This window comes from Oryctolagus cuniculus, chromosome 13, assembly GCF_964237555.1.
Source record: "Oryctolagus cuniculus chromosome 13, mOryCun1.1, whole genome shotgun sequence".
NCBI lineage: Eukaryota > Metazoa > Chordata > Mammalia > Lagomorpha > Leporidae > Oryctolagus > Oryctolagus cuniculus.
The window spans coordinates 71,597,304-71,623,183 of NC_091444.1; the positions used below are offsets into that span (position 1 = coordinate 71,597,304).

At 48.4% G+C, this 25,880-nt stretch overlaps 1 protein-coding gene across 5 annotated transcripts in view; it reads left to right on the forward strand.

Moving 5' to 3' along the window:
- The window catches only part of USP6NL (USP6 N-terminal like), a 190,295-nt gene extending 180,738 nt beyond the window's left edge, over positions 1 to 9,557 (forward strand). For all 5 annotated transcript variants that reach the window (XM_051821561.2, XM_070055727.1, XM_051821560.2 and 2 more), the window contains one exon: positions 5,871 to 9,557. In XM_051821561.2, the coding sequence (XP_051677521.2) occupies positions 5,871 to 7,291 (1,421 nt within the window). In that variant the 3' untranslated portion in view covers positions 7,292 to 9,557. The remainder of the gene's footprint in view (positions 1 to 5,870) is intronic.
- Positions 9,558 to 25,880: the final 16,323 nt, after the last annotated feature.

The following is a 25,880-nucleotide window of genomic DNA, read 5'->3' on the forward strand; positions in this document are numbered from 1 at the left end:
GGATAACATTGCAGAGGGAGTTAAAAGTAACATTGAGTTCCATGGAGAGCTCAGGTTGAAATGGAGAGTCAGAGTAAAACAAATGGGTGAGAATCAACACAAAGCACCTCATTGAACTTGTTCAAAAACAACTATATATAAAGGTGTAATAATAAAAACCAGTTACCAAGCATCCAGGATATGCTGGGAAATACACTAGATTTTTTATATAATGACTCCAATTTTCCCAGCAATTCTATAAAATATATATTACCATCTTCATTTGTAAATGAGAAATGGGAAACTCAGAAAGATTACATAAACTTGTCTAAGTTCACACAGCCTGTTAGGGACAGAGGTGGGATCTGAACTTGGGTTAGCTTGTTGCTGTGGACTAGGCCTTGGAAATACTCAGGTTAACAACATTTCGGGAGCAGTGTCTGTGAAAAGGGCCAGCAGAGCCAAAGGACTGCCAGCATAGCTGATCCATTTTCTACTGCAGTGTTCCAGATAAGAGAAGTAGTCATCCATTTTTCTCTGGTTCAATTACCTAGAATATTGCTAAATTCTGGGTTGCTACACTTAAAAGGGTATAATTTCATCTTCTTCATTGTCAGTAAGTAACTGTAGCTGAGTGTGTCTGGAAAGTACATATGGAAGCCAACCTCAAATTGACCATTCCCAAAAGTAAGTTGGTGAGCATTAACACTTAGGAAATGGCATACAGGAATCTGCCAAGTGCCGGAAGCCTAGATGTGCCTACAGATTTGTTACTGCCTGTGTCTACTTCCATGTTTGTTATGTTCACTTCGCATTTTTGCCATGGTTATGTAATTTTGAATTACCGTTTTGGTTTCATTGCATTGTTGGCATGGACAGTGTGCTGGGACCATATGAGCAATGATCATATGTAGTGAAGTGTGTGACTCTTTGCTGGCAGAGAAAGGCAGCCCTAACATTTGTTTTTAGTCAACCAAAGCAGTTTTGAGATTTAGAATGTAGTCCTTAGGAAGCTCCCCTTTGAAACACCTGATTTCAGATGAATGGTGTTTTATGACTTGTGGATTCATACACAGTGAAGACGGAACCTGAGCATCTGCATTCTGAGATGAGACAAGCATCTGGAGCTTTCACCTCTGTTCAGGGAGAGCAGGGGCAGTGGTGGTGCCAGGTGAAATCCATTCCTTCTAAAAACATGTTAAATTATTTCATATGAACTAACGAAGTTAATGATTCTTCATGCTGGCTGCCGGAAGCCGGGTGTGGCAGGGAGGGGAGTGGCTCCGAGGCTCTGAACGGGTAACTGCGTGGAATCTGATCTCGTCCCTGTGACAGCACGTCTTGAAGGCACTCTTTCATGCCGCAGTTTTGCTTTGCTTTCTAACAGTTATGCTTTTTGTAAGATTCCCACTTGCCAACCTGATAAGGGTGTTCTGGTGACTGGCTGATATATATATTAAGATTTATTTATTTTATTTGAAAGGCAGAGTTTCAGAGACAGGGAGAGACACAGAGAGAGAGGTCTTTCATTTGTTGGTTCACTCCACAAATGGCCGCAACGGCGAGGGCTGAGCCAGGCTGAAGCCAGGAGCTTCTTCCAGGTCTCCCACATCGGTGCAGGGGCCCAAAGACTTGGGTGATACTCCACTGCTTTCCCAGGCCATTAGAGGGGAGCTGAATTGGAAGTGGAGCAGCCAGGAATCAAACTGGCCCCCATATGGGATGCCGCCACTGCAGGCAGCAATTTAACTTGCTATGCCACAGAGCCGGCCCCAGCTGATATATTCTGATGAAATTGCAACTCGCCATTAAATTAGCCAATCACATTACTATATTCTGCCCTTAGAAAGTTGTCAGAAAGTGAGGACTAAAACAAAGGACATAATTATTTTTATTACCTTGATCTTCATATCTGCTTTATGATTTGTTTGCTGGTGTTTATTTGCTTCAAGAGTGGGGAAACTTTTTTTCTGCCAGTGGCTATTTGGATATGTATAACCTCATTTACGGGCCATACAAAATTATCACCTTAAAAATTAGCCTGCTGTAGATGTATTGAACTTTGAGTCCCGCCTGTAGTTGCCTTGGAAAGGCCAGCTGAAATTATTTCACGGATGTTCCCCACCCCTGGACAGGGAAGATTGAATTCATATGCTTAGATGGGACTAAATGGATAGCTGTTTATAAGCTGATAACAAATTCTGAGGGCTACTAGACAGATCTCATTTCTTGTTTATAACCTAATCAGCTGAATAGCTGCTTGTGAATATTCTTGACTTGGGCTATATTTAAGTCAGCTTTCTGAATTCCATATATATATATATATTAAATATTTTATTTATTCATTTGAGAGGTAGAGTTACAGACAGAGAGAGAGACAGAGAGAGAAGTCTTTCATCCGATGGTTCACTCCTCAAATAGCCACAACGGCTGGAGCTGCACCGATCCAAAACCAGGAGCCAGGAGCTTCTTCCTGGTCTCCCACGTGGGTGCAGAGGCCCAAGGACTTGGGCCTTCTGCTGTTGCTTTCCCAGATCAGAGCACAGAGCTAGATTGGAAAAGGAGCAGCCGGGACTAGAACCGGCACCCATATAGGATGCCACGCCACAGGTGGAGGGTTAACCCACTGCGCCAAAGTGCCGGCCCCAATTCCATATATTTTAATTGACTAGTCAGAAACTAACGTGAAGTGTGTCAGGTCATTTCACGTATAACATTCATAAAAAATGTTGAAAAGTTTTCTCATTGACAAGCGTTTTAAAGTTTGACTTTTCACTTAAAATAGTTTGTTCACATGTCATAAAATATCTTTATCACAAAAAGATACAAGGACAGTGTTGGTCTTGCCAGCTGCTTTGCCTGTTTTTGAGTCAGAAGTGAGCCTTCGCTCTGCTCATCCTCTCGCAGTTCCTGTCTAACGCACTGAGCACACATGTAGACTCCACTTTAAATATCCACCTGAGAAGCACGGTACAGTTTAGGAGTAAATAGCCAAGGCCTGGAATGTGCTCTGGGTTTCAGTTCTGGGCTGGCCACCTTAGCTGTAGGCCCTTGAGCGTGTTAATCTCTGCCTTAGTTTTCTCATCGGTGAAGTAAGGAAAATAGTACTGACTGCAGCTTTGCCTGTGAGTCCTTTGGTGTTAGCTGTTGGTGGTGGTGTCATGATCATTACTTACTCCCGCAGTCTGCCTTTGTAAGTGAACCTTCCATGACAGACAGCTGCTCACATAACTCTCTTGCTGAAAAGCCTGTGTTAAGGTGCATCTAACTCAGAACAAAGTTGGAGGGCCTCACCATAGTCTCCAGGGCCCTGTGTGATGTGACTCTGCCTGTCCTTGGACCTTACCCTGGCCATTCTCTGGTTCCCTGCTCTGTGCCACCCTCATTATTTTAAATATATATTTTATTTACTTGAAAGGCAGAGTGATAGAGAGAGGTCTTCCATTTGCTGGTTCACACCCCGGTTGCTTGCAACAGCCAGGGCTGGGCTGTTTTGGCCTCTGTTGTGGTGACAGGGACCCACATACTTGAACCATCACCTGTTGGCTCCCAGAGTGTGTATTAGCAGCAGCTGGATTGGAAATGGAGCTGGGACTCAGACCAGGCACTCTGACATGGGATATGGGCACCAAAAGTGGCATTTTTTAAAAGATTTTATTTATTTATTTACTTACTTATTTGAGAGTTAGAGTTACAGACAGAGGGAGAGACACAGAGAGAGGTCTTCCATCCACTGGTTCACTCTCCAAATGGCTGAAACAGCCACAGCTGGGCTGATCCAAAGCCAGGAGCCAGGAGCTTCCTCCAGGTCTCCCACACAGGTGCAGGGGCCCAAGGACTTGGGCCATCTTCTACCGCTTTCCCAGGCAGAGAGCTGGATTGAAAGAGGAACAGCCAAGACTAGAACTGGCACCCATATGGGATGCTGGTGCCGCAGAAGGAGGCTTTTTACCTGGTTCACCATAGTGCTGGCACTAAAGAGGCATCTTAACCTGTGCACCAAATGCTCATCCCACCCACGATGGTTTTCATTACTTTTCACACTTGTCTTCACAGCACTATGCACAGTAAGAATATGAGGTCTGGAAGAACAGAGACTTCACCTGTCTCGTAATGTCCTTGTGTAGCCAGTACCTAATAGTTACATTATGCTTTGTTGAATGGATGAATGAATGCAATAAACTGTCATTGCCCCCAATACTGGTGCATCTGTGCTTTCAAATATATAAAATAGTTTGTGTAGATATTTTCGAAGTAAAATTAAATTCAGGTAAAACTCATCGGAAGTTTCTCTGGGGCTTGATGAAAATGGCACAGTAGGAGACAACAGTGAACTGGGGTAGCGGTGCAGGTGTTCATTCAGTTCCTGCCACCGTGACCTCTGAGACACTGCCTGCCCTTCTAGAAAACACAAGGAGAAACGAGATCTGTCTGGAGCCCATGGACTCCAAGGAGCTGCACCTGACGGAAGAGCAGAAGGGGGCCTGAGAGGAGCCAGGGGCCTTCCCACCTTGACTAGAGTGGCTTTGTTTATATTTGCTTTGTAGTATGGGGTTTCACGGCTTGAAAAAAAAAGCCTGCTTTTTTTCCCCTACAAGTTTTAGTGCTGTGGAATTGGAAGAGTATTAAGGTTATTTTTAGCTCAGTTACTCTGACAGTAGTGTAATCATTCAGAAGCTAGTGTTTCTTCCTCAATCTCTGTTTCCTCCCCACCCCACAAAAGACCATTGAATTTCTTTTCCAGGAGAATTGTGTGAGGATAAATAAGGAAACTTTTGTCACCGACACTGTGAGCAGTAGCAACACAAAGACCATGTCTATGTGCTTGTCACTAACGTCCCGTTGTTTGGCACAATGCCTGAAGCAGTGCAGTGGACAAATGGGGGATTTGAGGAGAACAAAACTGGTTTTTAAGTGGCAATATATTCTTTTATAATAACAGGTGAAAAACATGGAATTCCTATAAGTGAATCTTCCTTTTTTCAAGGTGATGGTTACTGGATATATATATATATATATATATATATATATATAGTAATGAACAATTTTTTTACACTCTATTTACTAAGTGACCAATTTGTTATGCCATTCTTCAATTCCTCATGAATATTCTGTTAATTATTTGAAACCTAAAGCTACCCAATTTGATTGTCTTTTTAAAATTCTTTTTCTTATTATTACATTTAAATTAGGATTTTTTAGAATGTCAGCTTTCAGACAAAAAGCACATTTTTCTTTTTATCAGAAAATTGTACTGTGGGAGACAGTTAAGATGAGGATGATAATAATCTATTTATGGGACAACTTTGAGACCGTAGTTGGTCAGCAGTTGACGTTTATGTTTGGCAGAATGCTTAAAAAAGTTTTACTGAGATTCTAAAACCATTTCAGTTGAGGTGTGTTAAAGTGAGAACTACTTAAACTGCTGATGATGTTAGAGATAAAAATAGGAGTATCAGTTTTGCATTATTGAAAAAGCTTGTACCATATGCTTTTACAAAATGCATGGCATATGATAGAGTTCCATGAACCTTACCTGTAAGTTTTCACGCACACACTGGCTATGAGATTTTGAGATTTAATATCAGTATCTCTAAAAAAATACTTCTCATCAGCTCTAAAATTGTGTAGTATAGAGATATGTGGTGTAAAAGGCACTTGAAAGAGGTTGTGGGGAAAATGGAATGAAAAGCAAATTTATTTTGGTGTAAAGAATTTTTGAAATCTATGCATAGTTTTCCATAAAACACATTTCTATAAAGTTTTAAAGGCAGCCTGTGTGTGTTCTTCAGTGCATGTGTGAAAAGTGTGCAGTTACTAATAATGGGCTTCTTAGGTTGGATGCAATCTGCTCTTGCCTTTGATTTACGTGTGCACGTATCTTTCCTTAGGTAAAGAGGATGAATATCCAAAGAAGCCTCTGGGGCAGCTTCCGCCGGAAGTTCAGTCTGGCGGCCTGACTCAGCTGAGTAATGGACAGAGGAGTGTCGGCAGGCCCAGTCCCCACACGAGCGGCAGGAGAGAAAGTGGAGCGTCGCCCTCCAAGAAGCACGAGCACTCCCCGCACCACCCGAGCAGAACCGGGACGCCGGAAAGAGGCAGGCAGCTGAGGCGGAAGTCGGTAGACGAGGACAGCAAAAAGCTGAAAGATGAGGCCGAGTTTCCAAAAAAGCTTTCTTCGGGTCTGCAGGACAGTTCCAAGCAATATAACCACGCGACTGCTAACCAGAATAGCAATGCCACTTCGAATGTCAGGAAGGAGTTTGTGCCCAAATGGAAGAAGCCGTCAGACACGGGCGCCCTGGAAAGAACTGCCCAGTACGCCTTGGAAGGACACAGCAGGGCAGTGCACCCCACCCTCCCGGTCACCGCGCCAGGCTCTGCTGACGGTCGCGCGCCCAACGGGAGGCAGAAGATCAAGGTCTTGGACGCGGACGACGGGAAGCGCGGCTCCACCGCCTCGCAGTATGATAATGTCCCTGAGACGGAAAATGAGGTGGGAACTGCTGTGGAGGGTGCTCTAGAGAGAGCTTACTCTCAGAGCCCCCGGGACGCCGGGTACCCCAGCAGTCCGAGAAAGCACGCCGAGGCCAGCCCTAGCCCCTCCAAAGTAGCCAGCAGGTTTACTTTTACAGTGCCGCCTCCCGGGCACGCCAGGTACCCGTCCCAGCTGGAAGGGGAGGAGCGCGGGCCGGTGCTCCCGCCGTCTTACAGCAACCCCCCTGTCTACCACGGGAGTTCTCCAAAGCACACGCCCGCTGCTCAGAGCAGCTTCGCGTCCCCACCGTTCAGCCCCGGGGCTCAGGGGAACCCTTCCCGGAGGCCGTACGGCTCCACTCTGTCCGTGGGGTTTTCCCCTGAGAAGGCCTACGGCCGGCCCGCGCCCATCGTCCTGCCGTCTAGTCGCATTGAAGTCCTTCCTGCTGAGACTGGTGCCGGGGGCTACTCGGGCAATGCAGGGTCACCAAAGAACGGAAAATTCATCATTCCTCCCGTGGATTATTTGCCAGACCACAGAAAGTGGTCCGAAGTGAGTTACAGGTACAAACCTGAGATGCACGGCCCATCGTGGCCTCCAGACGCCAGCCGTGGCCACGTGAGCGGTTTCCCGAAATACCCCGCCTTTCAGCACGTGCCCTTCCAGGCCCACGACCTGCCCGCAGTCTCCGTCGACAGTCCAGTGCGGTACAGAACCTCGCCAGCTGTCGAGGGTGCCAGCCCGTCCAGGTGTCAGTATTCAGGGCCCTCGCCGCCAGCCTACCACTACAGAAACCGGGACGGGCTTTCGGTTCAAGAGTCAGTGTTGCTGTGAGACCGCTGTGCGCCCTCGCTCACGCCAAGTGAACAGAAACCGTATGGAATACAGTTGCTATGTCGATGATTGCCAAAGCAGTATTTTCTACTATTGTAAACAACTCGCACAGTTCTGCTGTATGTTAGTAACAAAAAATCTACGGAGATGTTTTCATCCCCATGTAGATGTGCTTAAGAGGAGCATTTTGAATCGCATCACCACTGAACCTGGAAACATAGCAATAGCGTTTAGGGGTGCACGCACAATGATCTCTCGTTCCTCAGCTCCATTGGTATCTTCCCCCAAAACCTGAGCGGTTTTACTCTTATTGGCCCATTCTATTTTGACTAATGTTACGAAGCACTGAACAACTAGAATATTTTTTAAGCTCTATGTAGTAAAACATCTTTTACTAGTTATAGGCATCGATGCATACGTATTTGGACACAGAACTGAAGAAACATTTTTAAAATGTGCTTTTAATCGAGATCCCTGGAATAAGCCGTTGTTCGTCTTTTCGTTAAATTGTCTGTTAGTCCAGTCTCCCCCATTTCCTCAGTCCAGGTCCTGACCTGACTGTAGAGTCTATGCTGACTTGTTTAGTGCAGCAGCTCACAGAATGCTTATCATTCGCCTTCAGTGGCCGCCCTTTTCTTTATCAGTCTGAAAATTAAAGACTTCGGAGTGAAAGGATAGCCATTTAATGGTGCTTAAAATTAAGGCAGTTAACGTAAGTTTATGGCCAAAGGTGCAACGCTCAGAGCATCCACTTCCCGAGGCGAGTCGTCGCGCGTGTGTGCCCCTTGGCTCTGGTCTGACTCCTGCAAAGCTCTGAGCAGACTCCGGAGCTCCCCTGGGGACGCCTCCACCAGGTCATCCTTTACTGATGACCCGGCACCCACACGGACAGCAGGATAGCAGCTAGGTTCCTTCTCGCCTCTGCCCCTTCACTCCATGCAGGGGCTCATGTCAGGGGGCCCTCACGGTGGTCCTGCACGAGATCTTTCTCTGCCAGTCTTTCTGTATAGAAGTGGATATCACTGGACGTATCCATGTTCAAATTGTTTTTCAAAAATCCTAATTATTAGGAGCCTAGAATTTTGATCTTTAAAAAAATATGACTTTCATACTTTCAAAATTCTTTTTTCTGCTTCAGAGAAAACAAATTCAAGTTCATGGAGCGTAGGAAGCAGGGATGTTTTTAAAAATATTGTTACACTAAAGTTACCAAGATACTGGCAAAGTTTTGGGGATTCCCACAAGGCACGGCCTTGTGTTTAATCAGAGAGCTTGTTTTCCACATTTCTTTGCTCACATTTGAATAGTAGAGAATTAGAAAACATAACATTGCTGGTTCTTCCTGTTGCAAGCTGGGGCTTTAAGCTTTCAAGGTACAAAAATATGTCTTTTAAAATCAAAGTAATATTGGTTTAGCTAGTGAATGTGACAGTGATTTTTATGTATATAATGAGTCTAATGTAATTTTAATCAACTTAGTAATAATGTTATTAAATGTCAAAACAAATTCAAGTGTATTAAAGCTAAACACTACACTGATGCTAAACAAAATCCCGAGAAAATGATGGGGCTCTTGATTTAGATCATGTGGAAGCTGAGAAATAAATGTATATAAAGATGTAGCTGAGGATATTACTTCCAGTGTTTAACCTCTGGTTCTGTGATGTGTAATAAAACCAAGCTGTACAATTTAGTTGATGATGGCGGCATCTGAGCTGCTCCAAAAATATATATATCAACAGTGGTAAATACTGTAGATTTATATATATATATGCCAAATATATATATATATACACACACGCACTATTTTCCTATGTTATCTATGACATTTTTTATCTGTATACTTTTTGGATGTGATTGTTTTTAACATGCTAAAAGTAATAAGTGCATTTTGTCTTGTGTCTTTGCATTTTTTTTAAATTATAGCAGAAGTGTAGAGTCCCTGATGCTTCTGAGGCTAATTCTCTTCTAATTTAGTAGACGTTGCTTGGTGTTGACCTGCGTTACTTTACCTGTTACGTGTTTATTAATTATCTATGTTACGTGTTTATTAATTATCAGTAAGATTGTAATTAGAACTACACACCTTTGTTTTATTTAATATGAGATTATTGTTAGCACTAAGATATTATTTCCAGTCCTTCCCATTATAAAATGTAGCCCTCGTTTTTTAAGTAAGAAACTTTAATTTGAAATTATTTTGCCAGAATACAATTTATTCTTTCAAATTTATTTTTTAATAAAGGGTAATGAAATTATGATAAAAGAGGAAATAATATTGGTAAAGCGGATCAAAATATATGAAAACCGTAGTTAGTAACGATTTCGATGGCATGGAGACTACTCTAGCCGCGTGTGCTTGGTGTAGATATTTTGCTATGATTCACCATAGTTTTGTGTAACAAATACTTTGATATAGTTTTTATTTTGTTTTTTATATTTAACTTAAAAAGTTAAAGAAAAGAGACCCAGAGTCTCAACAGGTTTTAAAATGTTGACTGCTTTTCAGGTGTTTATGTTTTTTAAAGTTTTTTTTTTTTATGGATGGCTTTTTTAAAAATTCAGATATCTCAAAATATCAGTGGCAGAATGTTTCTTGAAAGAATGAAGAGAATCAATAGCAGCTTTCTGGAGAAGAGTAATAGATGTTTACAGACGTGTGGTTTAACCGTATTTTCCCATTTTAAGAATGGCCAATGCTAAATGCTGTCGCACGCTGTGTGTCTGTTAAGCGGGCCTCTGCAGTTATGTTGCAAACACAGGAACCAGAAACCATACCTAGTCAGTACTTTGCTGAGGTCCCATTTGCTTTTCACTTTTTTTTTTCCCTTAAGATTTATTTATTATTTATTCGAAGGTCAGTGAGAAAGAGGGAGAAAGATATCTCCCTTCTGCTGGTGCAGTAGCCAAATGGCCACAACAGCCTGGGCTGGGCCAAGCCAAAGCCAGGAGCCAGGATCTCTGTCAGGTTCTCCTACGTGGGTGCAGGGGCCCGAGTGCGTGGGTCATCTGCTGCTGCCTGCCCAGGCGCGTCAACAGGGAGCTGGATCAGAAGTGGAGCAGCCGGGGAGTGGCGCTCCCATAGGGGATGCCGGTGTGGGCTTAACCTGCTGCGCCACAAGGCCAGCCACTGTGTCCTCTTCACTTTGATGATTCGAGAAAAACGTGCCATGTCTGCAAGTGGGGATTTGTTCACAGCCGGCCTAAGCTGTGTCTTCTAGAAATAAGGTGATTCTGGTTGCCTTTTAGAATCACAACTTTTATTTGGTGTGTACTTGACTGTGGTTGTACATCTTAATCTTACTCAAATTATGATTTGGGGACTTTTAAACAAATTTTAATAACTTTTAATTGTGTTTATTTAATAAGAATAATGCATATTGATCAGATGAATTCCCCAAACTTTTAAGACCCAAAGTATCCATTTCGGTTTTTCAAGCATTTATGCATTTCACTTTCAGGAGGATTTCTAGTTGTCTATAAATCACAGCATAACTGCCACCGTTCTATATGAGAAAAAGGGAACTCATTTAGGATTTCCCAAGAGTGGGTCTTGCCTTTTAGCTGTTCTTTAGAAATATCTGGTGAACTTCTGCTGGTGTACCCACCCCAGACCGCTTAAATCAGCACACCTGGGATGGAACCTGGGCATAGGGTGATTGTGCTATTCCCCTGTAAACTAGAGGTGGGTCACTAAGCTCTTACAAAAAAGAATTCCCCTGAGAGTGATTGTTCCGTGTTCCCCCTGTGGGCTATCGGAAATGCTGAACAGATCGGGAGTTTCGGAATTGAGAAACACTGATGTCCCGAAGGTTCGAAGAAATCCCACTGCAAAGATGAAGGTTGCCGGCCGGCTCTCTAAGTGTCGAGGACCACTGGTGGTGAGGACTCTCTGAATGACTTCCTGGGGGGGAAGTGACGTCACCCATGTATTTTCTCTTTGGCTACCTAAAGTAGCCCTTCAAATTACAGCCTTGTTAAGATTTCCATTTTCCCAGGCTACCTGTGTCTCATTTTCTTAACTGATAAGCTTAAAAACATCCCGACTGTTTAGAAGGCTAAGCGCATTTTAGGACCTGAGAAAATGCTGACTAGTCCATATTTGGCTTAGTCAGCATTTTATTGAGCATCTGGCATGGAGGACTGTGCTGAGTTCTGGCTTCAAGATGCGCGGCAGGTTTTGTAATCAGCACGTCTCCGTGCAGTGTTGGAGCTAGGCACAGGCTGTCCCTGGAGGCACACTAAGGCAAACTGAACCGACCGTGAGGGACTTGGGGAAGCTTTGTGAGGCTCACTGACCATGAAAGAATTAGTGTAGTGGACAGACGAAAGGGACCATTGGGGGCGGTGATTCTCCACTCTGATGTGGGGGGTGGGGTAGAGGGCTGAGAGAGGTTCCAAATCGGGAGGGTCTTGATCCTCATCCTAGGCGGGTTCTGCGGGGGGCTTTGTTTCCGTTTCCTGTGTGGCCCCTCCAGGCTGTGGAGGTCCAATGTGAGGAAGAAGCCTGGAAGTGGTTGGAAAGACAGGAGGCTGTGGCAAGTGTTTGGGCAAAAGGTGGTACAGCCCTGAAGGCCAGGGAGGAAGTCTTGGAAGGAAAGATGTTTAATTAGGGAACTAACTACTACATGAAATTGTCTTAACAGTTACGTGAGCGTAAGCCTAATAACCCTAATAAGAAAACTAGCTAACACTTAATGATCGCTGTGTGGCTGGCACTGTTCACGGAATCCTCACAATTACAAAGTATCTGCTCATGTAATGCCCACTTTACAGATGAGAAAACTAACACACAAAGTTGAATACTTCCTGAGTGAAGCAGCTGGTATGAGGACTCGAATCCAGAGCCTGTTCTTGCCTCCCTTTCCCTGTATGGAGTTAAGGAGGTGTGAATTTGTCTGTCGTTGTAAAATTGATCTGTACTGAGTTTATACTGAGTTGATTTTTTAGTGAATTTCAGAGCTGTGCAAACCGTCCCGAGCAATTTGAGAATACCTCTGTCAGAGCGAGAGAGCTTGTATCCAATTTGCTGTCAAACCCGTTCCCCCTCCCAGCCTCAAGCAGCCAACAGTCCGCATTCTGTCCTGGGGTTTCTTTTTCTGGACTTCTCACACGGACAGCATTACACAGGGTTCCGTGTTTTACATCTGGCTTCTTTTTGTTCAGCAGCAGAGCTCTTTGAGGCTTGTCCATCTTGTGGCCTGTGTCAGTAATTCCCTTTTTCTTGCTGAGTAGTATTCCAGGGTATGGTTAGGCCACGTTTTGTGTATTCATTTCACCAGTGGATAGCCATGTGGATGGTTTTCTTGTGGCTCTGATTGACACTGCCCTGACAGCCGATGATGCTGAACATCTTTTCATGTGCTTGTAAGCAATGTGTGTATCTTCTCTGGTGAAATATCGATTTAAATACTCTGCTTACTTTTATTGACGAGTAAGAGGTCTTAGTATAATCTGGGTACAGACATAAGACATGGTCTGTGAGTGTTTTCTCCCAATCTGTGACTTGCCTTTTCAGTTTCTTAATCCTGTCTTTTGAAGTGCAAATTTTGAATCTTAATGAAGCCCAATTTAATAGTTTGTTGTTGTCACATGGATTGTCCTTTGAATACTGTCTTTCTGCCTAACCCGAGACCATAAAGATTTTCTCGTAGGTTTTACTCTGGAAATTTTTTCATGGTTCTCACTCTAAGTTTGCGCCTGTAAGCCATTTTGAATGAATTTTTATACGTCTTACAAGGTAAATGTGTGTGAATTCCTGTGTGTATGCCCTCAGCACCATGTATTACAATGTTTTTTCTCTATTGTGCTTCTGTCAAGTCATTGGAACATACTTGTATACGGTGAGAGGTTATTTAGGTTTTGAAACTGGGCACTGTGTGTTTCCCAATGGTGTCAGTTTTCAGGATTGTTCTGACTGCTCGGGGTTCTTCACGCTTCTGTGTAGACAGTAGGATCTGCTTAGCAGTTTCTGCAAAAAGAAAGCAGAATCTGTATCACTAGTTCAGGAAGAACTGCTTTCTTCCCCCAACTGACGCCAATCTGTCAACACAGAACAGCTCTTTTTTTATTTTTATTTTTTTTAAGATTTATTTGTTTATTGAGAGGCAGAGTTAGAGAGAGGGAGAGACAGACAGAGATGTTCCATCCACTGGTTCACTCCCCCCAGATGGCCGCAACAGCCAGAGCTGAGCCAATCGGGAGCCAGGAACTTCTTCTGGGTCTCCCATGTGGATGCAGGGGCCCAGGGACTTGGGCCATCTTCTACTGCTATCCCAGGCCATAGCAGGGAGCAGGACCGGAGGTGGAGCAGTGGGGCCTGGAATCTGTGCCACAGGCAGGAGCTTAGCTTACTACGCCACAGCGCTGGCCCCAGCTCTGTTTATTTTAATCCTTATTTATTTATTTATTTATTTTTTAGTTTCAGTGTGTGCCTTGCACTTCGTTTGTTAAACTCCTTCCTGTGTTATGCTCTCGGTGACCAGGCTGCTTGCTTCGATGCCTGTGCTCTGAAATGTGGAGTCTGCTGTCCAGGGCAGACAGAGTCAAGGTGGATCTCCCTGGCCCCCAGCCCGGGCCGGAGGGTGGGGGCCGGGGCCGCTGCCGGGTCAGATGCATTCTGGAGAAGGAGCTGGTGTAGCGTCAGCAGGAAAGCGATTGCTGTTTTGACGTGGGGATTGACAGATGGTGCTGTCAGACAGGCAGTTGGCCGTGCCGCAGAGGGATCTGGGAGTTGCCAGCGTGAAGGAGTTGAGTGAAGCCTCGAGACGCCTGGCCCGGGGAGGTGAGCAAGCCGAGCGCCCAGGGGACTGCTGCTGAGAGCAGAAATTGCCTGAAACTGGTAAAGATGGTTTGCAGTTATCAGCCAGATGTGCATCTGCGAGTAATTTCAGTCAGTGGAGTTTTTGGAAGGAGAGTGACAACAGTGTCCCCGTACATTTGTCAGTCTGGTACAGTGGACTGGGGGCTGTTAAATCTGCCGTTAGCAGAGTGACCCCCTTCTGGGGCTCACACTCCTCAGCTGTAAATACATTTAAGAGGTGCCAGAGGGGCTGGCATTGGGGCGAGCTGAGTTAATGAACCACCACCTGTCGTGCTGGCATCCCATACGGGTGCTGGTTCAAGTCCCGGCTGCTCCACTTCCCATCCAGCTCCTTGCTAATGTGCCTGGGAAAGCAGCAGAGCACGGACCAAGTGCTTGGGCCCCTGCACCCACGTGGGAGACCTGGATGGAGTTTCTCACTTCTAGCTTTGGCCTGGTCCAGCTCTGGGTGTTTTAGCCATTTGAGGAGTGAACCAGCAGATGCAAAACTCTCTCTGTCTCTGTCTTTCTCTCGTTGCTCTGCCTTTCAAGTTAATAAAAATAAATGTTTAAATGAAAACAGAGGTGCCAGAGGGAAGGAACCTAGGCAGCCCTGGCAGCCATGGATGGAATCTGGGCTGTTCGAGTGCCCGGTGCTTGGGTTAGAACTCTGGCCTTGAACTTCGCACCTGCAGCCAAGCCCTGTTCTAGGTCCTGGCGAAACCGCGCTCCCCTTTATGAGGCTTATTGCATGGGGTGCGAGGAGTGAATGAGCTGGTGTGTGTGTGTGTGTGTGTGTGTATGGTGCTCAGCGCAGCGTCATCCCCACAGCCAGGTTGAATGTCATCTGTTAGCCACATGCCACCCCAGTGCCAGGTCTCAGTGGCCGAGAAGGATGTGGCCCTGTCCTCATGGAGCAGAAGGAGGGTGGTGAAGAGGTGAGAGTGTGCAGGGGACGTGCAGGAGAGACAGCGCGGTTGGGATGGTTCGGGAAGACAGTTGGTGCCGTGGCTGAGGGAGGGGTCAGCGGCGCGAAACACTGCAGGTACCGGCCGAAGCCTCGGTTTGAATTTGGCAGTCGGGAGCTTTGCCGTCATCTGGTGTCATTCCTGGGGCCACTGCGAGATGGGCGCAGCGGGAAGGGACGATCAGCTGTTGAGCAGTGGCTGCAGGGAGGCAAGGGGCCAGTGAGGGCTTGGGAGGAGGGTGCGTGTATCTGGGAAGATAATGTTAGAGAAACCCACCTGACTGCAGAGTTCTCCAGTGCTTCTACGTCATCCCTTGCTTGTGCTGGTTTGTTACTTTCTGTTTCTGTAAGTATTAAAACACCAATTATTAAACTTTGTGTAATGCAGACTTTTCACTTTATGAGGAAGCAGATGACGGTAATCAGAACATAAAGTAGGCAGCGTGGAGACGATCGTACCAACCTTGCTACACAGATATTTCAATTTTGCCACCGCACACACACACACAGATGTGATTGAGAAATAGCATGGCTGCAGGGATGCAGAGGCGAGCGTTTCTGTAAGCTCAACCTGAGTCAGCAGTGGACTGTGGCTGCCAGCACAGCCAAGTCCACCCCAGTGAGTGCCGCGGCTCAGATCCTGGCCAGGCCTCTGTGGCAGAGCCGTGGCAGAGCCCACTGGGGCTGGGTCTCTGATGGGTGCCCTGGACGTCCGAGGAGAGCAGAGTTGGAACAGGGTTCTGCTCCCAAGACAACGGAGACCGCATCCCTACCCATGATGCCCTGTGCTGGGAGCACGCTGGGCCCTGTGCTCCTGGAGCAGACAGTCTGGTGGGGAAAGTGGACAGCATCGTAGTGGCCCAGGTCTCTGGCGGGACCCGAGTGCGAAGCCTGGAGATGACTCTGGAGAAGAAGGATGTGGCTTGAAGTGGACATGCTGGGGGGTGCAGCCGTGAGAATGAACAGGGACACTGGTCACCCTGACCGATGGGGCAGCTGTTGGAGGACCGCACAGGGCAAGGAGCAGAGCAGCAGGGGCTGACACGGCCAAATTTGCACCCATGGAAAACGCCACTGAGGAGAGTGACCCTGGGAAAGGAAGAACAATGGCGGTCCTGTACCTTGTCGGTTTGGTAGAGCCAACTGGGCAGTGCAGCCTGCACTTGGCTCTGACCTTGCTACTTGGTAGCAGTGTGACCTTGGGCAAAGCATATCCCCTTTGCAGGCCTCACCTTTCTTAGGTATATATTATGGTGGGTATGAGAGAAAGCAGAGTGGGAATGATAGAAGTGGGGCATCTCGGCCATGGTGCCAATGAGAATCATGTGGGCAGCTTCGGGAAACACTGACATCCAGGCCACACCAGACCACCAAAACCAAAATCTCTCAGGTTAAGGCCCGGAATTGGGTTGGGTTGGTTTTTGAAGCTGGACACCGATACAGCCCAACATTTCATGGTTCACTGATCTGATCCTTCCCTAGAATGCACCTGTGTAGGAATCTACTGTGGGCTGTCAGAGCCCCGGGCTCCGAACCCTGGCTGAGACCACCGAGGGGCAGCCTCTGCTAGAGGCAGTGTTCTGACCCACACAGAAGGAGACAGTGTCGCTCCGCGTTTGTCCTTTTAGCTCCCACATCCATTTCCAGCAACTACCAAGAAGCCACTGTGATTTTGTTTGGGGGTTCTCATGTCGGAATGAACACAGACTAGGAAAAGAACTTAGAAGGGAACCTCAGCTTTTGCACTAACCTTGCTGGACCTGTCTCATGAACAAGACGCAGGAGTCAGGCCTTCCCTGCAGGGTGGTTTTCTGTTTTGTTTTTGAAAGGGGGAAAGACAAACAGGTCTGCCAGCCACTAGTTTGTTCCCCAAGTGCCCTCAGTAGCCCAGGCTGGGCTGGACCAAAACCAGGAGCCTAGAATTCAGTCTGGGTCTCCCATGTGGGTGGCAGGGACAGAACTGCCTTGAGCCATCACCTGCTGCCTCCCAGGGTGCTCATTAGCAGGAAGCGGGGGTGCGGCGTGGGGGGCAGAGCTGGGATTATAATCCAGGTTCTCCACCATGGGGGGCGGGCCTCCCAGGCTGTGGCTCAACCACTGCACCAAACAGCCGCCCCTCTACACTGGGGTTTTCCAACAGGCCCTGGAACACAGACACTCAACAAACCTAAGTGAGGAATCTAGATGTCTGCATAGCGAGAAGGCTGATGGCATTCACAGCTTAGAGGGGATTTTGTGCCCCATTAGACTTGAAAAGTGCCCCCAGATGTAGCCTAGGCTGAGGATACTGAAAGAAGGGCACAGATAAGCACACAGTTGATAAGCCTGTCCTCTGTTCCCATTAAGTAGAGAAATTGACACGGTGATTGACAGAGGCCATTGGCAAAAAGAATAGCGTGCGTGCCCGGCTAGGGAAAGGAAAATTACTTTCTAGCAAGGGACCGCTATACCAGGATCAGACTGTATGGCGTGTCCTCTTTGGCCCAACAAGATTGCTTTTACAACCAGAAAGTAAAAAAAAAAAAAAAAAATTCTGTAAGAGGGTGTCTGTTGCCCCGTTGTTTGTTATACAGAAAAGCTGGAAACAGCCCGAATGTCTATCCTTGGAGGCCAGGTTAAATCACAGCACACCCAACACAGAAGAAGGCTGTTTGCCCTCTCCAAACACAGAGGTAGCTTGTTTGCTTGCTTGTTTTTTTTTTCTTTTTAAGATTTATTCATTACTTGAGAGGCATAGTTACACACACAGAGAGAGAGAGAGAGCTTGCATCTGCTGGTTCACTCCCCAAATGACCGCAACAGCCAGAGCTGCACTGATCCGAAGCCAGGAGCTTCTTCCTAGTCTCCCACACAGGTGCAGGGGCCCAAGCACTTGGGCCATCTACTGCTTTCCCAGGCCATAGCAGAGAGCTGGATCGGAAGTGGAGCAGCCAGGACTTGAACCAGTGCCGGTATGGGATGCTGACGCCACAGGTGGATGCTTAATCTATATCGCAGCGCCAGCCTCAGAGGTGGCTCTCTGAGTGCTTTCAAGGAGAGTGATGCTTGCTAAGGAAAGAAGCTACAGAGCATCAGGCATAGTGTCCTTGGCAGACATCTCCACCTCCCAGCCTTGCCTCGGACCAGCGGGAAAGCATGGTGGTGGCAAAGGTCATGGTGGGTTGGAGGTGGGAGTTGCTGACCGTGAGCTTGAGAACCACGGGCTGTCAGGATGATGGTGAGAAGTTGTTTGCATGAAGTCTCTGAGGCCTTTTAGGACAAAGATTTTGGAGCTGATGGTCCCTGGGATGTGAGAAGCAGCCACAGTGAAAACACCAGGGGCCACCATTTAGGCGGCAAGCAAGCATCCGAGGCACTTTGGGACTTCAGTAAAGGCTGATCCTCGGGGAGGGGCTCACACCTGGCCCCCTCCCCTGATAGTCTGACTCCATTACTGCTCTTTCTCCATCACATGGTAGGGGGAGGAAGCAGGGCCAAGAAACACAGGAGAGGTTCCTGGGGTCGGCCTTGGAAGATGAGAAGTCTTGTGGCTCTGAGACCCCATGCAGAAGGGTGCTCTGTTGTTTTGGCCATTGAAGCTGAAGGTCAAAACGATGCCATGAGTGAAGCCTTGAGAAACAACAATAATTCTCAAAGCCAAGAACCTCAGGAAGTCCAAGACCTCGAAATACCAAGGGGGGCCTCAGATCAGATGCTTCATACTCTCTTCCTGCAGAATAAACCGACGTTGGGCTCCAAGGCTGCTTTTTCAAAGGCTGTCGGGGATGCGGCTCCACGCACTAGCATTTAAAGGAACCCTGGAGAAGTGTTCGTGTCAATACCAGCTCGATTGTGTGATTTCTAGAAAATTAAATTCTCCAGCCAAACCAGATGCTAAGTCTCTGCCCAGGATCGATATACTACTAGATGCCCTGAAACTAATCAGCATCCGATAGCTATTCATTTCTGGATAGGATTTGGGAGATAACTTCAGAGAAGGAGTGCAGGCTTCGGAAAGCTTTCGTGACACAAGATGGAATGTGTGAGTCACCGGAGACCTGGAACGGGAACTGTACAATATATTAAAAATCCGCTGTCCTCTGTACGTTAAGTCTGAGATAAGCTGGGGGAAGTGTAAGAAACAGGAACTTAATTAAAGCTGATATAAGAAATTATGACCAAAGCAAAGAAACCCAGCAGTTCTTTTACCATTAAGGAGTTAGTGGAAAGCAGGGGCAATGTTGCTATGCAGAATCCGGTCACCTGGCACCTGTACTGAGGACAAGGAGGCAAAAAAGACTCTGGCCTAACCAGACAAGTGCCCCCACATCGGGGCTGGGCGTCCAGGGCCCCCCAGGACATCCTGGGTCACAGCCAGTGCCAGTTCTTATTGGCATTGGACAGGAGAAGGAACAAGCCCAGGGTCGTCAAGAGACTTGCCCAAGTGCTCCCATGTTGGCAGGGACCAGAGCTGCCTTTCCCAACGCCTGCTCTGTCCCCTGGCAAGCTGAAGGCAGCAAACAGGAAGGAAGGAGTGGACCCTGCATGGGGTGCACCTGCCCGCAGCTGTGGCCCCAGCCCCAGTGCCCCCAAAGACGATAGTGAACTGGGGAGAGTTAAAAGCAGCCAGTAAACGTAGCTGCCTGTACACAAGCAACGGTGTTTGCGCCAGGTTCGTATGTCCGCCCTGGACTCCCGCGTAGCCTGCTCCATATCACTGTGTCTAAGGCCCTCATTGGACAGGAGTGTTATTGACCATCTACTAAGTGCCCGTAAGTGTCCATCAGAGCAAAATTAAGTGCTGTTCACCGCACTCTTAATAAGGAAACACCGGCTACCATCAGGGAAGCCTCAGTGACACTTGCTTGCGTTCTTGCAGTCACTTTTTTTTTTTTAAGATTTATTTATTTGAGAGGCAGAGAGGTCTTCCATCAGCTGGTTCACTCCCCTAATGGCTCCAACAGCCGGAGCTGCGCCCATCCAAAGCAAGGAGCTTCTTCCAGGTCTCCCCCGCGGGTGCAGGGGCCCAAGGACTTGGGCCATTTTCTACTGCTTTCCCAGGCCACAGCAGAGAGCTGGATCAGAAGAGGAGCAGCCGGGATTTGAACCAGCTACTCATATGGGATGCTGGCGCCATAGACGGAAGCTTAGCCTGCTATACCACAGTGCCTAAGCCTCTAGCAGTAACTTTTTACTCAATCTCTCTCAAATCTTACCCTTGGAAGCCCAATTTGGATGTCATTTGTCCTGTTTCCTGAACTTCAGTGGCTCTCCCTGATGTCACGTTAGATCCATAGCACTTGTGTGGCCTCGTTTTCAAGGCTGTCTGTGATACACGCCTGGAGCCCCCTTTGCAACAGGGGGTGGGGGGCTTCTGTCTCTGCTGGCAGGGGTCCCAGGCCTTCTTTGGCAATGATGCAGCTCGGGGTGGGCTGGGGGTATTTGTGTGCAAATATAAAGGTACTCTCAAAGCTGGAGTCAATGAAAGTAAAAGATAGGCTTCTTGGGCGTGAAAACATTTTAAAATCTGTTCATATGAGGAGATCTTCAAAAAGTTTGTGGAAAATAAGTATTTTAGGGGGCTGGCACTGTGGTGTAGCAGGTAAAGCCATCACCTGCCATGCCAGCATCCTATATGGGCTCTGGTTTGAGTCTCAGCTGCTCCACTTCCAATCCAGCTCTCTGCTATGGCCTGGGAAAGCAGTAGAAGATGGCCCAAGTAGTTGGGCCCCTACACCCAGGTGGGAGACCAGGAAGAAGTTCCTGGCTCCTGGCTTCAGATCAGCTCAGCTCCGGCCATTGTGGCCACTTGGGGAGTAAACCAGTAAATGAAAGACCTCTCTCTCTCTCTCTCTCTCTCTCTCTCTCTCTCTGCCTCTCCTCTCCGTGTGTAACTCTGACTTTCAAATAAATAAATACATATTTTTTTAAAAAAAGTATTATGAAAAAACCATACAATAATTTCAAATTGGGGAACACCAAAACAACCTTTAGATTCTATTTTTCCACAAATTGATGTTTATTTTTATTTAAGAGAGAGAGAGAGACCGGCCTTCCATCTATTGCTTCCCTTTCCAAATGCTCGTAACAGCTGGGGCTGTGTCAGGCCGCGCCAGGAGCCAGGGACTCCATCCAGGTCTCTCCACAGGGGTGGCAGGAACCCAGGTGCTTGAGCCATCCTCTGCCTTCCCAGGCCCATCAGCAGGAAGCAGGCTCAGAAGGCAGAGGTGGGACTGGATCCCGAGCACTCTGAGATGGACGCAGGCTGCAGGCGTCCCAGGTTGCGGCTTAACCCGCTGCGCCACGGCATCCTCCCCCAGAGAACTTCCGGAGTGCTCTGGTAAGCAAGGGGCTTTACTGAGGGGAGAGATCACCAAGGAAGGACCGCTGGACTTGGCGCTTTGTGGGTTGCAGGCTTCTCGCTTGCTCCTGCAGGAGCCCGTGACGTGTGTTAACCCCCTCCCCAGCCTACTGGCAAAATCACACGGTATGGCATGGTTTTCCACTAGTACCCTACATGCTTTCTGTCTCTGTTCTCTGTCACTTTGTCCCCTCCTGCAGCTAAGTCTCTCTTCACCTCGAATCACTTTTTGCAAAGCCCCATATCGTATTCATAGGTCAGACTTCAGTTAGAGATCTCCATTCGATGGCCTAGATTTCTCAAATAGCTCTTCTTACACAGCTTCCAGCTACACAGAATGCTTTAGGGAATCTTTTACCTTAACTAGAAGCTGCTTTGTAAAGCCTGTTGCCCAGGTCCCTGACTGTAAAACTTCCATGTTCACGCAGATCCCCTGTGCCTCCTGCTCAGATGCAGCTTCTGATCCCGTGCGTCTGCAATGTGCTCTGAGAGTCTGTGTTCCTCATAAGCTTCCGCCTGAGGTCGATGCTAGTTCCAGGGACCACGCTGCAAGTAACAAGGATTGAAGAGCAATCAGGAGGGAGTTCAAGTTCCCCAGCCCCAGCCCACACACTGCAGCCTGAAGAGGCAGCTGTGCCAATGGCTCATGGAACACCTGCTAGTTTCCTTTATAGAAATGAGAGCATGCTTGTCTTCTTCCACGTTTCTAGATTCCCTTCCTTCCTTCCCTTATTTATTTACTAGAAAGAGAGTGAGTGAGAAACAGATATCTTCCATCTGCTGGTTTACTCCCCAGACGGCCACAGTGCAATGGCCAGGCGAAAGCCAGAAGCCTGGAACTCCATCCGGGTCTCCCACGTAGGTGGCAGGGGCCCAAGCACTTGGGGCATCTTCTGCTGGTTTCCCAGGCACGTTCGCAGGGAGCTGGACCGGAAGTGGAGCAGCCAGGACTCCAACAGGCGCCCATATGGGATGCCGGGATTGCAGGCAGTAGCTTCAACACAGAGTCACAAAAGCCAGCCCCTGTGTATTTCACCGGCTTAGAACCCTGAGGGCTGCTGCCTGGCTCTCGGAGATGGCGTTTCTCATTTCCAGAAGGCAGTTCAGCCGACTCGAGGGAAGAGGGTAAGCTGTGGCTTTCTGGGGTTTCCTGTTGGCACTTTCTGCCTACCCGTGTCGCAGGCAGGTAGGCCACACTCATGTAGCACCAGTTCTTGGGTGGCCGACACGCACCCCTTGTTTGCTCCAGTTTGTGTGTGTCTACAAGAAAGGGAGATAATGAAATTTAGCTTAACCAAGCTGTAGGTTGGAAGTTATAACCTACCTAATTCCTTAATTAAGCTATCAATTAAGGCTGTGTCTGTGCCGCCTGCTATGCCTGGGCCTTGTGCCATGTGGAAGTGCCAGCTCCCGCGGCCCGTCCCTGCAGAACCCAGAGCGCCCAACAGTCCATCTTCAGCTGCGGCTCTCCTGCCTTCCCTGTGGCTTTCTCATAAGGGATTTTCAAAGGTGCCCCATGGAGGCCCAGCGCCCAGCTCATTTGCCCAGGGGACGGGGCTGCCGCGTGTTTGGGCTGGCCAGCAGTCTTCAGCTGGGCCTCTTGAGGCTCCTGACCGCCCCAGTGAACGTCTGTGTTGACCGTTGGCTCAGGGACCAACCACTCTTCTCGCCTTTGGGGCCCCGAGTTTCACCCCAGGCAGCAGCACAAGGCACAGACCTCAGGGAGAATGAAAAACCGAAGCCAAAGACAGAAGAGAGGAAGAAGGCTCCCTAAGGTAAGATACATCTTGGTAACCCACACAGTGGTCAGCAGCGCTTAGTGAGTGACAACAGGAAAGAGCTCTCGTGTGTGTGAAACACAGCGTCAGCACCCACGGCCTTCGTGGCTTCAAGCTCTTGCCTTCGCCACGCCGGGGGCCCGGCAGAACATCTGTGAAGTTCCCTGCCGAGGTCCTGAAGATGAACTCATTTCCTCTCCCAGAACATTGGCTTCCTTTGGGTCACTGAGCTCCTGGTCCCGGGCTGCTGCCAGAACCTGAACTAAAACCAATGTCCTGGGGTCTCCAGCTCCGGATGCTTCTCAGCTACAAACTCCAGGGCAGGTGCAGCCCCATGTGTACCCACTGGGAGCCGGCAGGTGGCGGTAAGTCAGGTGGACGACTTGCCACTGGCCATGCCCAACAGCCTTTCCAAGAGCTGGCATTCCAGAGAGAAGGTTTGACCTCTAAGCTGGTTCTATTCTGCACCCTCGGCTAATATATTTATTCAGAGCGGGTGGCTGTGTCCCCATTCACCAATGAGAATGATGCCACCTGCTAACTGTGGCCCCACTGTGCCGCCCCTGAAGGGAAGACACCCAACAAGCCACCGGTCTCCCCTCCCCCACTGAGGAGGTACCAAAGGTTTCTTTTTTTTCATTTAATTCTTATTTGTTTTTGTTTATTTGAAAGAGAGATGTAGGGGCAGGTGTGAGGGGGAGGTGGAGAGAGATCCCATCCCCTGGTTCACTCCCCAAGTGCTGGTGACAGCTGGGGCTGAGCCAGGCTGAAGCCAGGAACCTAGAACTCCATGCAGCTCCAGGTGGGTGGCGGGGACCCGGGTATCTGAAACATCACTGCTGCTTCCCAGGGTGCCCATCAGTAGGAAGCTGGATTCAGGTGCAAAGTTGGACTTGAACCCAGGCCGGGGTTTAACTGCTGTGCCAAGTGCCCACTCTTCCAATTTAGTTCTGAAGCTAAGCACAGATCAGCTTGGGTTTGGAGTTCCTGGCTTTGGCTTGGCTCAGCCCTGGCCATTGCAGCCATTTGGGGGGAGTGAACCAACACATAGAGGATTCTCTCCCCCTCTCTCCTCCCTTCTCCCTCTAAGTCCACCATTCAAATGAATAAAATAAGTTTTTTTTTTAATGGAATAAGAGTAAGAATAGCCTGCGGTTAGTAAGATCTTCCCATATCCAGGCACTGTGCTAAGTATTTTGCATAGATTGCCCTGTTCAATCCTTGTAGCTGCATTATTCTCTGTTTCAGAGATAAGCAAATTAGTAGTTGTGCCCATTCACAGCCTAAAGAAGCCTCATGCAACACCGTAATCGATCTTGCTTGTTTGATTTTTCTGTCCTGAGCACACAGTTCCCTGGCAGGCACTGGCTTCCCACGCTGCGAGTGAAGATAGGTGCTTGCCCTTCTCTGGGAAGGAGAAGGTGGAGCCCAGCAGCTGGACCGGTGAGGAGCACCTGGAGCCATCACAGGGTGCAGGTCTCCCAGGGCAACCAGAGCCATGAGCTCTGCCACATAAGGAGCCACTCAGGAACCACCTCAGCCCAGGGAACAGGTGCCCCTTCTCTCCTGGTTATCAGTCCTGCTCTGCTCTGTGCCTGTGAGGGGGGGAGGCAAAGAATGAGGTCTCTGGGGTGCCCGGGGTGGGGGACTCCATCTGTCCAGTGCCTGGCACAACAGAGTGTTGAACTTGAGAAGCCAGGAGAATGGACTTGCCCAAGGTTAACAACAGTGACCCATTGGGCTTTTAAACCAGAACCTTCTAGAAGAAGTCATCGAGGAGGTGAGGAATGGGAAGGCAGGTATGAGGCGGCGAGGCCAGGAGTGCACTGGGTTCCTTCGTGTGTGCTTGAGGCCGGGAAAGCATCAAAAGCCCATGGCTGCACCCATGTGGGAGACCCAGATGGAGTTCCTGGCTTTGACTTGGTTCAGCCCTGGCCATGCAGCCATTTGGGAAGTGAACCAGCAGATGGAAGATTCTCTCCTGAAGAGGAGTGGAGGGGACTGCCGATGGCATCCCACTTCTGGGGGCGTGTTATCCCCTGCTGAGTAACAGAGCACCCCAAAACAAGTGGCTTAAAGCACCCTGCTTCATCACCTCTCACAGCTCAGGGGCAGCACAGCTGCGTGAGCCCACACTGGCAATGTCTCTGAGGGTCCTTCTCTATGATCTGGTACCCGGGCAGGGGTTCGAGGTGGGGGGAGGGGGACTGGATGGGGGGCTCCTGGGGGCGGAGGGAGATTTTGTTCATGGTCTTCCTAGCGCAGTGGCTCCCACATAGGGACACTTGCTACCTGGTGGCTCAGGCTTGCAAGCTGCATGTCGCTAAAGAGACAGAGAGAGCGCACCAGGTGGAAGCCGCGGCCCCTCCTCTAGCCGACAAAGATGGGCAGGTGCCTCTTTCACTGAGGTCTTAGACACAGGCGCCTGCAGCTGGCCCTCATTCAAAATCGGAGGACTCACCTTTGCCTGCAAGGCGAATCACAGAATTTGCTGGCTTATTTTAGCCCACACACGGGCCAGTGAGCAAGTCGGGGGTCTCGTCGTGGTGCTGCATGTCCAGGGCGAGTTTCGGGATGCCCGTAGCAGCTGCTTGTCTGTGTGAGCTGTGTGCGGGGGCGGATGCCTGCAGACAAAGTAGCCTTGACTGTTAAAACGGAGCAAGCCAGGCCCTAGCAGGGCAGGCTCCCATTGTACTGACCAT